This window comes from Pieris rapae, chromosome 5, assembly GCF_905147795.1.
Source record: "Pieris rapae chromosome 5, ilPieRapa1.1, whole genome shotgun sequence".
NCBI classification, from domain to species: domain Eukaryota; kingdom Metazoa; phylum Arthropoda; class Insecta; order Lepidoptera; family Pieridae; genus Pieris; species Pieris rapae.
In genome coordinates this window covers 1,105,427-1,118,401 of record NC_059513.1, presented here as the reverse complement: position 1 = coordinate 1,118,401, position 12,975 = coordinate 1,105,427, and the positions used below count along the sequence as shown (strand labels likewise).

At 32.7% G+C, this 12,975-nt stretch overlaps 1 protein-coding gene across 2 annotated transcripts in view; it reads right to left on the bottom strand.

Moving 5' to 3' along the window:
* The window catches only part of LOC110996809 (dipeptidyl aminopeptidase-like protein 6), a 115,800-nt gene that overhangs the window by 34,313 nt on the left and 68,512 nt on the right, over positions 1-12,975 (bottom strand). For both annotated transcript variants that reach the window (XM_022264659.2, XM_045628301.1), the window contains exon 5: positions 7,466-7,593. In XM_022264659.2, coding sequence (XP_022120351.1) covers positions 7,466-7,593 — 128 coding nt within the window. The remainder of the gene's footprint in view (positions 1-7,465; positions 7,594-12,975) is intronic.

Below are 12,975 nucleotides of genomic sequence, written 5' to 3'. Positions count from 1 at the left end.
ATTATTATCAAACCATGTATTATTGTAAACTTGTAATTATTTAACATAACAAGCTGCCCCGGCGAACTTTGTTCCGCCTTAATGGCAATAAATAAGCAGTTTGTTTTTTTTATTGGAAAAAATACAAAAAAATTAAATACCTACATTAATCATTCATTATTATTTCTGTATTTTAGTACATAGGTTGTTCTTCACTTAAGTACCTTGTGATACACGACATTTTTTGTTTTATTATCAGGCGCAAAAACAAACAACGCTGATGGTCTTCCGACCCGTGAACATGCCACGTATAATTGACCATGGGAAAAACATGAATGTTCTAGATTTAAACCACAAACTTTTAAGGATTGGCCTTGTGATTTGTTGATGGTCATGGCAAATGCAAGACGTATCGGAAATTGAAGTCTTTTAAATTCAAACGGCATATCGGTTGGGATCATCGGGATCCTCGGAATAAGAACTTCCTCACCTTTGAGATTTCCTATCATTATCGTAGCGTAAATTACATTGTTCTTCAATTTTCTAACCACCAAACGCATACCGTTGCAAAACAGTGCAACGGTTGGTTTATGTTTCGAAGCATGATTACTACGGAGCCAACCTTTAGGCGTAAATTGTGCGGTGGTAAGCCAGGCACGTCCAAAGAGTTTAAAAATTCAATTGGATAGTTGGTGGCTTCATCTTCATTTGTGACGCAGTCAATAGATTTGAATGAAGCATTGTTCCAATGATCTTATTTTGAATTATGTAGTTCAGGTCATCTACATCTTTATTCTTAGCCGCTAAAATTGCTCGCTCACTCAACCATTCATTATTTTTGTAGTTAGAAATAATGTTTGGAAACACATTGTTAATAAGTTCGTCTTTTGATTCCATTCATCGACAGGTACTTGACCATTACCGATAGTCAGCAATTGCTCCGAGAAATCTTCAGCAGATGTATCATTAAGCAATGTAACTCTCATGTTTGTTGTCAGCTGCAGTTTCTTCACATAGCGCCATAGGTTTGACGATTTGAGGCAAGTGTTTATTTCGTCGACAGCCGTAGATCTTGGAATTACTGGCAGTATTTGGCGGAAATCGCCAGACAGTAAAATCATTGCTCCTCCAAAACATCTTGAGTCATTGCGTAAATCTTTTAATGTTCGGTTAAGTGCTTCTAATGCACGTTTATGCGCCATTGTGCATTCGTCCCAGATGATGATTTTCGATGCCGCTAAAACTTTTGCCATTGCTGAGTGTTTTGCAATATTACACGTTGGTTCTTCAATAGTTTGAAGATTTAACGGTAATTTTAATTCTGAATGAGCCGTACGGCATCCTTCTAACAATGTGACTGCTATTTCAGAAGAAGCAACTGCAACCGCTATGTTGGATCTCGCCCGAACAGTTGCTAAAACTAATGACATGAGGAATGTCTTGCCATTTTCATCATCGTTTGCCTTCATTAAAGTATCATAAACTTGCTTTTGTTGGTAATTCAACAGGGTTACATTCGTTTGAACTACTAAATCTAATTCCTGGTGATCATATTCACGTTCCCGCTCCAATACTCGATTAAATGCGTCTTTCGACAACAACAACAAATAGAAACATTAATCATTATTTGGATGAACTGAATACAAACGACCATGTCGAGTTTTATAGTTCTCTTCACTGTTTATACGAATGGGCAATGGCACTATCATTACATTTAATTATTTATTTAATAGAAATATTTTGAATATTGATTTCTTACAAATATCAAATTGTCATATATACGTCATTACATAGCTGTCATTATACGTCAATTACATAGCTATCATTTGCGTTTTATTATTCTTTTTTGTTATACCACGTTTTATAGTGACTGACGTTTCATGTCAAGTCCCACGGGAACGCTGCCGAACGGGATAAAAAGTATCCTATGTCCGTCTCCTGGCTCTAAGCTACCTCCATTCCAATTTTCACCCAAATCTGTTCTTCCGTTCTTGAGTTATAAGTGGTGTAACTAACACGACTTTCTTTTATATATATAGATTTTAAATTTATCCGACGTTTTGCGTGCTTTACAGCGTTGAGGTCATGGTGACAGGCGTTTTCTTTTAAAATTGGAAGTTATTATTTTTTCGTAACACTTATGTTTACCACAATTGTCATGCATTTAAGAGAAGTTAGCTTGTAAGCAACTTATATTTGGTGAACTTTAATAAGTCTAAAATGAGTATGAACTATAAAAATATAGAAAATTAATTAGTTTTTATGAAGTTAAAACTATTATATGACTAGAATATATATGCCTTTTAACAGCTCACAAACTATTTAATTATGATAACTACTTTACATAAAGCAGTCTATGAGATAAACATGTGACACAGTTCATTGACCCCTTATAGATTATAAATCAACGTGACTTAGCTTTTCATTAGCTTAACAGCTAAGGTAAACGAATATTTAGTAAATTTGCTGCAGGCACGTATATGCCAGCACCTTCGTGTTTCACCAGATTTAGGATTAGATTACTCAGCAATAATCCGTATAATTAATATTTGAATGTGGACTCAAACAGTTGAAAGGTAACATAAATTGGTTCATTGAACTTAGAGCCTTCAAGAAAAGAGTATACCGAATTATTAAAAGGCTGACTTCTGCCATTGAGAGTGTCTAACTTCCAATAGCGATACCTACAGTGGACCGAATTTTTGTATAAATCTCACGGATTTGACATCAGCGGAGAGAGAACTATATCGAACTTTCAAACAAAAACGCCAAGATCGTATCTACTATTACTGACAGGTTTTTTTTTAATTATAGATCAGGGGGCAAACGGGCAGGAGGCTCTAGATTTTTTTAATCTTATTTAAGGTTAAACCTAAAATTGAAAGATCAATATTTTTATGGTATTTTTTACTTTTTTATTGTATAGCATTATACAGTGTAAAAACTTTAAATTTGTGTGTATTCGAACATTTTCTGAATAAAAAAATGCAATGATGTGCAAATAAATGAATGTCTCTCTTTTTACTGTCGCGTTTTCGTTTTGACTCTCAAACTTTAATTAATTTAGTTTTATCAAAATTAAATATTGATATACTACATTTATTTTTAATATTTATAAAAAAAATAATCATTGTGGTTTTTATCAAAATTAATAATTGAAAAATTCAAAATTTTATTTTACGTTATATCTCCCAGCAGAGATTGAGCAAAAATAATAGTGTTTTATTTATTTTGCAAATCGTTTACTGTGTTTTTAGGTGTGAATAAACAGACAGTGATCGGTTTTCGATTCCACATTTGGAATCGCAGAGCCAGCAGTGTTTCCTTCTCATACGAGGAAGTTTTAATTGCGCACATCAAAAGGTCCATTGGTGGAATTAAGAGAATCGCACGCTAACTGTAACATAACGATCATTCCAGAATGATAAAACTAGCGTGCAATTATAATGCATAAAGTTTTAAAATCAGCTCGAAAGTTCATTTATAAAGCGCCATTACAGCGCAATTGTAGATAAAGCGCTTAAGAGTCGTGGGATTTCAAGCAAATTTCAGGCGAATCGTAGCGAATTGCATAAAGATTTTGTAATATTTTAGTGCTCGCTTCGAAATTTAAATTTAATAGGATCATCTTCGTGTTATTTGTCACTGTACTAGATTAGTTTTGCTTCGCAACGCTACCCGCTATTATATCATTATGAGATGTAATACATAATTCCTTTTAATTTACAGAAATTACCACACAATCACATCCCAGGTACGCTTAAAATCCTTGAAATTTTCGGGTGTTATTTTAAGAATTAAGTGTAAATATATGAGGCATATACATTGCATTTATTGTATTGCACAAATTAATTATTTAATATGCGTATATATGTTTAATTAAATAAAAATATATTAGCCTTGAGTGGCTATTACTTACCCCTTAATTAAATATATTTATTTATTTATTTATACACAGTTTTTACAGTGCCTAACTGATTATATTTAATTTCCTGCGCACTCCTGAACTAGGCGACCGCAACTTAAGCGCACAATACAAAATTTCTATGCGCACTATCATTTGTTTCAAGTGGGTGATCCTATATCTGTCACAGATTGATTTTTAGATATAACGCCGCTTTCCTCACGATGTTTATAATAAATATGGGAAATATATTGAATATAATTCGTTGTTTATCGAGTTCCTATCCAATGCATATAACAATGGCTCAAATTTAGGCGCGATACAAATTATGCCAGCTCACTGGTCCGAATGATCGCCCAAATTGTTCGCTAAATATATTTGAACGTTTAGTCAGTGGAAAATGAGAGATCAATGGTGTATAATGTGCTTATGTTTCAAACTTTTTAGAGTTCCCTGGGGTTGCACTATCATAGCTTAAAAAAACTCCTCACGACTTTTGGTAAACAAAATATTATTCTATAAATGATTATTCGCGAGATATCATAATAAATTTGATAATGTATGAAATATATTTTTATAATGTGATATTTTATCACCATAAATGATATAAGAATTGACAAATGGATATGACTCATAATGTAATATGTAAAATTTATTTTAAGAAAAATGTGCACGCCATTTTGTGTGGCAGAATATATGATATATAACTTTTCATTGTACCACCATTATTTTGTACGATATTGTTGCAATATTTATTTTAATATTAAATAATAATCAGGCACACCTGTATTTGCGGGGGTTTGCGGGAAGGTTGCCGGCCTTTAAGTAAATGATACGATGTTCTCAGTCCCCTTAAGTTTACTAAACATGGCATTGACAGTATTTAATTTTATTCATTTTGGTATGAAAATTTGAAAAAGAAAATTTTAGTTTAAAGGTTTTCCCATTTTCGAACGGAGTGCATTCTAAATTTAAAATAGAGAAACCGCAAAATTTTACCGGACATATAAAATTCAAGATTAGTTTCAGTTGAAGCGAAAGCTTGAAAATAAATTTTAAAATTTCATTCGACTTCCGTAGGCGCCGCCCGAGGTTGCTATATTCAATCTGGGCGTTTTCGTATTTTATATTCAACGAAGACAAAATCCAAGAACCTTTTTATTGATATTTCCGGAACATAATAAACTGCTGCAATTTTGGAACGTCCTGCTTGGAAGTAGCCGAATATTTTTCTAAGATAAGGGGAAGAAGAAGATTTTCTCAATTAGCACAAGATAAAATAGCAAAAAGAATATAGTTTCGAATACTAAAAGGTTCTTTTGTAAGTTTAAATGAAGGCAAATATATACATATGTATTTATTTATTAGTATTAGTATAGGATTATAGAGACTATACGGAAAGTCTCCTATTTAAAATAAATTAGCATATTGATATAGCAACACTCGCCGTGGAATTAGTTTCATGGTAACACTGTGACGGTCGCCATTTTGTCAACATTTTATTTTTTATATAGCGCGTATACCGAAGCGTTATATAAACCCACAATATGCCAAATTACCATTGATGTATCACTGCGTAGAATATACAATTTTGACTTGTTTAATTAGAAGTAATTTCCAAGTACAAATTGACAGATTCATTCCTAAATGTTAATTAAAACTTAATTCCCGAGTACCACGAATTCGGCAATTAGAACGTGTAGGGTTGACTCACTTGACTGTTTCAACTTCGAATATTTGTAAGTGGGTTCTCAATATTAATAAATAATTTAAAAGTTGTAGTATTAATTCAAACTATATAAAAATTGCGTTTATAGCTCCATTTTATACTGCTAAGTGATATTGTAAAGCCACAAAAAAAAATTTTTTTTATGGTTTGGAATCTCAATTATATATAAAACAATCAATATTATTAACAATCTTAGCTAATACAGAATAGCTGTTTAAGCTAGTTTCAATAATTACAAAGGATTTTTACTAGGACAACCCTAGTTTTGTTTGTTTTTTCTTCAAATAGTCGAACAAACTGATGCCCGTTTGCCCCCTGTTCTAAATTAAACATATATTAAGAAAGGGATTAACTTATTTTATTTACAATATAGTATACGATATATATAATGATAATGAAAAATACAATGATTTCGTATTAGGCAATGTGCCATAACACTAACCTTTACATAAAAAAAATAAAGGCCTTAACAGCGTTAAAATTAACTGTTGTTATTATTATGACAGCATGATCATTAATATGACATTTGCATGGATGAAATAGGTGATTGTGTGTTTTTTTAATTAATATGAATGTACCACTTTTACATTACATACATTATTAATCCGAATATACAAATAAAACATTTATTAATTTTACTTAAAAGAACTTGCGGACATTATGTACATGATAAATTGGGAAAGACGGATCATGTCAAATGTCTGTGAAAAAACCAGCCAAACCAATTACAAACAAAAAAAAACTATAGTTCGTCTTTTTCTGTTATTATATATATTTTTTTATTCAGCTATTGACAACCCCATATGAACGACATTTAACTAAACACTGAGCAGGAAGTTGGTTAAAATTGCAATATTGGATGCTACGTGATGTTCTAATTAGGCTTTATAATTAGTTTGCCAGGTCAACATTCAACTCTGTTGGTAGTTTGAAGTTATTCATAATATAGTATTTTTAATTATTATTAAAAATAGCATTGTTAATACTGTATATGTGTTGGAATTTATTTTATGTTAATATCCTATACATTAACAATATTTTTTTGTTTATTTTTGTATTGTTACTTATGATTACTTTTTAATGTATATTCTACCGTTTCGATGTTTGTAAATATGTTAGGAACATGTATACTAACAATACAATTGACGTGTATAGTAGTTTTAATCTAGGAGTACATTGTCTTCACATTTAATTATGTAACTAATGTGTATATAATTGTGAATGCTATTTTAAAAGAGTAAGTGTTTAGTTGCTTGCCCATTCTTTTCCACGCGAAACTACATTTTGGAAGGGGCAAGTAGAATCATCTTTATATTTTATTTAACGTTGACTTGCGAACTGGTAGTAAATGTTTTAGATACAATTTAGTATTTTCTCTGTTTACGTTCATAAATGTACTTGGTTACCTATATGCATAAAGTTATTTTGAGTTTTCGGAGGCTGACCTGATTTTAAGTAATAAAACTAGTTGACTGATTGTGCTAATGAAATAACCTCTTTCACAGGTTTTTTCACCTATGGACAATGGGGTCGTCACGTCCGGACGTCGATGTAATTAGTTAAATAAAGATCGTGAGCTTTATTTAGTTTGCGTGAATGTAAGTGTGTGCGTTTAATACACTCTGCATTTAACAGTGTGGGTGTGAGTTTTTATAAGCGTGCACTGTCTGTGTTAGTTTTTAAAATCCGTAGTAGCCTCTATAGAATCGAAATACAAGTCGTGTAAAATACAATTTATGTCATCTGTGAGTTTCTATCTGGATAGTTTGACAATAGATTCATAAGTCGGGAGATTGATATGAAACTTTTACTGCGCTATCTACTAGATTAATCATTGTATAGACACAACTTACGTCGTAAGTATATCGTAGACAGTATATCTGGCCAGGAATGAATACCGATGCAGCTTCCTTGGTGACTGGGCGAGAAGAAGAAACCGTCGATCGGCGGACAAAGAGAACGATGTTGGCTCTAGGACCCTCTGAAATTGAACAAGAGATTATTATTAAATTACAACCAATTTACATAATACTCGTATGTAAAGCTTTAAAGATTCACATCTGGTAAAGCCCTATCAAACAAATAGACGACGATTTCATCATCGGACGTCGAGGCAAAATGCTGTCACCCATAACACCTCGATGTCCGTCATTTCAAAACTGTGCGTCAGATTTTGCCGCGCGCCACCATTGTTGGATCCAGCAGCTTATTAAAGTATATGCGACTCAATTCGATTTAGGTTTCTAAAAAAAGGCCGGCAACGCACTCGCGAGTCCGTTGGCAATGAGCTTTTTTGGCTGCGGTATCATTTAGCATGCGATAACAATAAAGCCTGTTTGTCCCCTGTTGTATAATCTAATATATCTTAAGAAAACAATATTTATTCAGTATAAAGGTTTATTTACTGAATTTCATTTTAATTATTTTATAGACAAGGTATAAAATTTACATACAGTAAGCAAATTTTCATTTCCATTTTTAACGGTCGATTTTACGTGAGGTAACATTCTTCTTAGAGAGATTGTATTTTACGGGGGTCAAGAATTGTGTAGGCGTAAATCGGTTCAGCGGTGTTATAGGCCTCAGAGCTTTGCGCTTTTCTTTAGCAAATACAGTAGGAAAAAGCTGCCTGCATTCAAATTTACGCTATGGACTAAATTGGTTATAAACTACCATTGAATTTAAATAAATTAAATATTGTCAATTAGGAGTGTTAACAATTGAAGAATCATAAAAAATAAAATACATAGTTGCCCTGCAACCTTTTTAAGTATGAGCCATAAATTATGTATCTGTTTAATTTTTTTTTTTATAGAACAGGGGCCAAACGGGCAGGAGGCTCACCTGATGTTAAGTGATAGCGCCGCCCATGGACACTCTCGATGCTAGAGGGTCATGATCATGATCGTCATTCTAATAGGCAAGTTCCAACTCCGGCTTGCACCAATGGACTTTCTGTCTATGTGCGTAACATTCGCTCGAATAGAGAAGGAAAACATCAACCAAAAATCAGGCTGATCACCCACTTACCTATTAGAAAGTTGAAACAGATACAGAAATCTGAGGACCGGAACTATTCAAAGGTATACTTGAAACAACTGCAGTATATAATAACGCTTCAATGAGGTTTATATTACGTAATAGTTCATAACATTAATACACGCAAACAGCAATAAATTCAATAAAGAAACGAGAGTCATAAATTGTAAACTTTAACATTGTCCCTATTTCTTTGTCGAAATAGGGCTGTCAACTGAGAATATTATTATTTACGCTTGGTGGGGAAAAGCTCGATCAAAAACCAAAGTTTTCTAAATAATTATTTCTGGGCGATTTGAAAGTGTGACGGAGAGTTTGTTGCCAGTTCTCGTCTGTTCCATGCCCTTGATTAGAGAATAGACTACAGACAGTAAATTTAAATGTAGAACATTATTTTTTCGACTGTCGTCGTCGTATTGATTTTGTTTTGATTTATTAGTTCGTAACAAATACTTTTTTTACTAAGATAAAGGTGACGCATATATGACACAAAAATAGCAAAAAAATCCTCTGCAGTGGGATTGCCAAGCTTGCTCCACAGGCACAGAGGCAGGTCACTAACGACTAATCCATAACCACGACTTGCGTGACGTAACTAATAATAGCTCTTACTTGATTAACCAAATAATCGTAACACTCTTATTCTGGTTAAGGAATACTCGAAAACCCAGCTGTAAACATTTTTCCTGAGTAAATACCAACTGGAAACAAGCTAATCTGTAATGCTGAAATAGAAAAGATTTACACACGCATTACAATTCTAGAAGAACGTTAAGTAAAATTGTGTTGGTTCAACACAATTAGTATTGCTGCTATGTCTATAAGGAAAATAATAACAATGATCAAAAAAAGAGCAAATATATATATGTGTGCGTGAGTGTGGTTGTGTGCGTGTTCTACAGCGCTTTCTGTCAGACGCAGAAAAACAAAAATAATGTAATAATAATAATCGATATACAATTGTAGTTGTCACACCCCCAAATACGGAAATATATTTTTTTTTATCAATAATTTTTTTTCTCTGAATTATGCTCAAGAAGTATATACCTAACGTTTCTTTCCCCTTTATTAAACCTTTTCATTTGAACATGAATTTCTAATACATAATAAACTTTGGATGTATACGGCGATGTTAGTTATTTCGACTATGTATTTGCGTGTTATTCCCACGAAAATGTAAGTGCGTGCTCCTATTTCACCATGCCTCCTGCTGATAGAGGTCAAATTAGTTTTTAACTTATTAAATTCTTATATTTATAATTACTTAAGATGTCTGATGCAACATGCTGTAATGGTCGCAGCTCCTCCCAAACGTTGTGTAAAAAAACGGAGAGTTATTGCTAGTTCTCGTCCGTTCTATGCCCTTGATTTGAAAACTGGCAGTAAATTTAAAATTAGAAACGTTTCACATATATTTCAAGATAGACATCTATTTATTATATTTCTTTTTGACGTTCATAATATATGAATAAATGATTCTGAATTTGAATTTGAACTTGAGTTGGAAGTGGAGCTGCTTTTACTTTGGAATGTACTCGAAAAAGGATATATGCACCCAAAACCGATGTTCGTGTATATTCAACAGAATATATATAGTGAAGAAACCATTAGAGGTATGTTAAAACATATAGGTATGTGGTATCAAACCACCACTTTGGGAAACAGGCGTGTCTTCAAAAAATAAAGTACTTTAATTCGATTGTTACGCGAATAACTAAACAATAAAATCGTTTAGTATCAAATAAACATAGCTCGCGTGACTGTACGCACGCAAACAAGTTATTAGCAATTATGAGGGAAAATGAAATAAATATTGTTCTACGGATTCGATTAGCTTTTAAGCAAACCTATATATGAATAATATTTTCTTAGAGACTTAGATAAATAGAACCTTCGAAAAGGGTCGTTAGAAGCAACCGTCATCAGAAAACCATCAGTGACCTTAATAAGAAACGGTTTTACGTTATCCAAGAGATTTATATCCTTGTAAAAGTACTGGAAATTGAAAAAAGCTGACTTTATAGTTTTAATTTATATTTATGGTAGGATACAACAAGTTAGAAGTAAAGGGACCTTACAATCACTAAATTATTAATTAAAATAAATCAGTGGCGCTACAAACTCTTCAGGTCTTGGCACAGATTTCTGAATCTGTTTGATAATCATTTTTATCTAATAGGCAAGTAGGTGATCAGCCTCCAGTGCCTGACACACGTCATCGACTTCTTGGGTCTAAGATATGTCGGTTTCCTCAAGGTGTTTTCCTTCACCGTTCGAGCAAATGTTAAATGCGCACATATAAAGTCATTGGTGCACAGCCCGGGATCGAACCTACGACCTCAGGTCTGAGAGTCACACGCTGAAGCCACTAGGCCAACACCACTCTAAATTATTAATTGACTAATAAATTATTAATTTTAATTAACACTTAACACTTCTTCTATCTTATCATCGCCACAATTTTCCAATCCTTTCCCGCTATGGTTTTTATTCCAAGTTTCTAAGCTCTCTTTTTTCTTCTCACTGCATTTTGCATTCTTTTTAACCTGACATGTGTCAGAACCGTGGGCAATTTGACTGGCCCATTTCCATTGTAAAAATGAAAAACTTGTAAAAATGTATGACAGCGTTTGTAAGACATCGTTTTTAAGTTCGGTCGGACTGTGCTTTTTATACTCACGGATTTAATAAAAGCCGAAAATTTGTGTGTGAAAATTTGTGCTGGGTATATTATTCTGTTTATTTGTTGCTTTTTGTTTATAATATACCCGCATGACAAATTATTAATAATTATTTTATTAATTATTGACTTTTAATTATTATCATATTATATGTTTATATGACAAAACGATATTTGTTGAGATATTTTCGAAGGTATCATGGAACAATTCATACTCACATAATTGTGTTTTAACAGTCTTTGTTGCGAACAAATTTGCGAACATTTGCCGAAACGTTTATAAAGTTTAATTTTACTAAAGTACATCTAGATAAGGGTCGGGGGTTCTCGTCGTGCAATTAACATTCTGCTGAAGGATTATAACATAATGTTATCTTTGGGTCGGGTAACGAATTATGTAAACTAGTTTTCGTCCAGAATACCTCTTGTACTTCCAAACTACGTAGGTATTTAATTTGATTTATGTATGAAGGACACTCTTTTAAAGAAAAACACTTTTTTAACGGATTGAAGTTATGTATTATTGTAAACTTATAATTATTTAAACATAATTTTAAATTTAAGCGACGCTTCGCGTGCTTTACAGCGTGCGTGGTCACAGTAACTGAAGACAAAAGGTGTAAAATGTCAAAAAAGGACACTCTTGTTAGTCTAAGTGACTGGTAAACCTATGGATAGGAATTACATTTCCTGAGCGTCTTAATTTATTATAATAAATAAAAATATATTTTTAATTTATAAGTAAAAGGCCGGCAACGCACTCGCGAGCCTTGGCATTGAAAGGGTCCATGGGCGGCGGTATCAATTAACATCAGGGTGAGCCTCCTGCCCGTTTGCCCCTGTCCTACATAAAAAAAAGTTTTTTTTCTTCCTTGAAGTGATTAGAAATAGTTTTAACATTCGGAAATTACAGTACATTATTTCATATATTTCTTAAGTGGAAGCGGTAGTAAAACTACAAAAAGCCTAATACTCTAATAGACTAAATCACTCTAAATCAGTTGTAACGGCACACTACACACACCACACACTTTTACTGGCAGGTAAAATCGTAGCTGTCATGAATATATAAATAAAAAAAAGTATGACTTTTTTTTATTTACTGGCAATTTACTGGCTAATTTGATAATTTAATGAAATGTAATAAAACAATGTAAACTAGTAATCTAGAAAATACAGTTCTATTCTTAAATAAATGACACAAACTTAGGTACAAATGATATGATAGGTTTTGTTATTTGTACTATTAATAAATCTTTTAAGATACCTAGCAATCTGACCAATCGATTACTAAAACTTTGCCATTGTAATTAATAATGCAAGGAATAAATTAAATACTAATATAAATATTGGACTTTTACTAATTCTTGGTAGGTAGTACAAACTCAAATTACTGAAACATTTCAGACAAACAGAATGGCGACAGTAGAATCAATTTCAGCCGCCGGCCAAGAACAGTATGTTTCACTGTATCTAGATAATTACAGAATTTAAAAACAGAATTACTACTATCATTGTTATCGTTATTGTATATTTTGTTATTAATGGCTTCGAATCTCTTCGAGTTAACTGTGGTAGGAAAAAGGAAAAGATGGCGCGTAAGGGAAAAACGTTACGCATAACCGAAAACAGTGACGATAAATT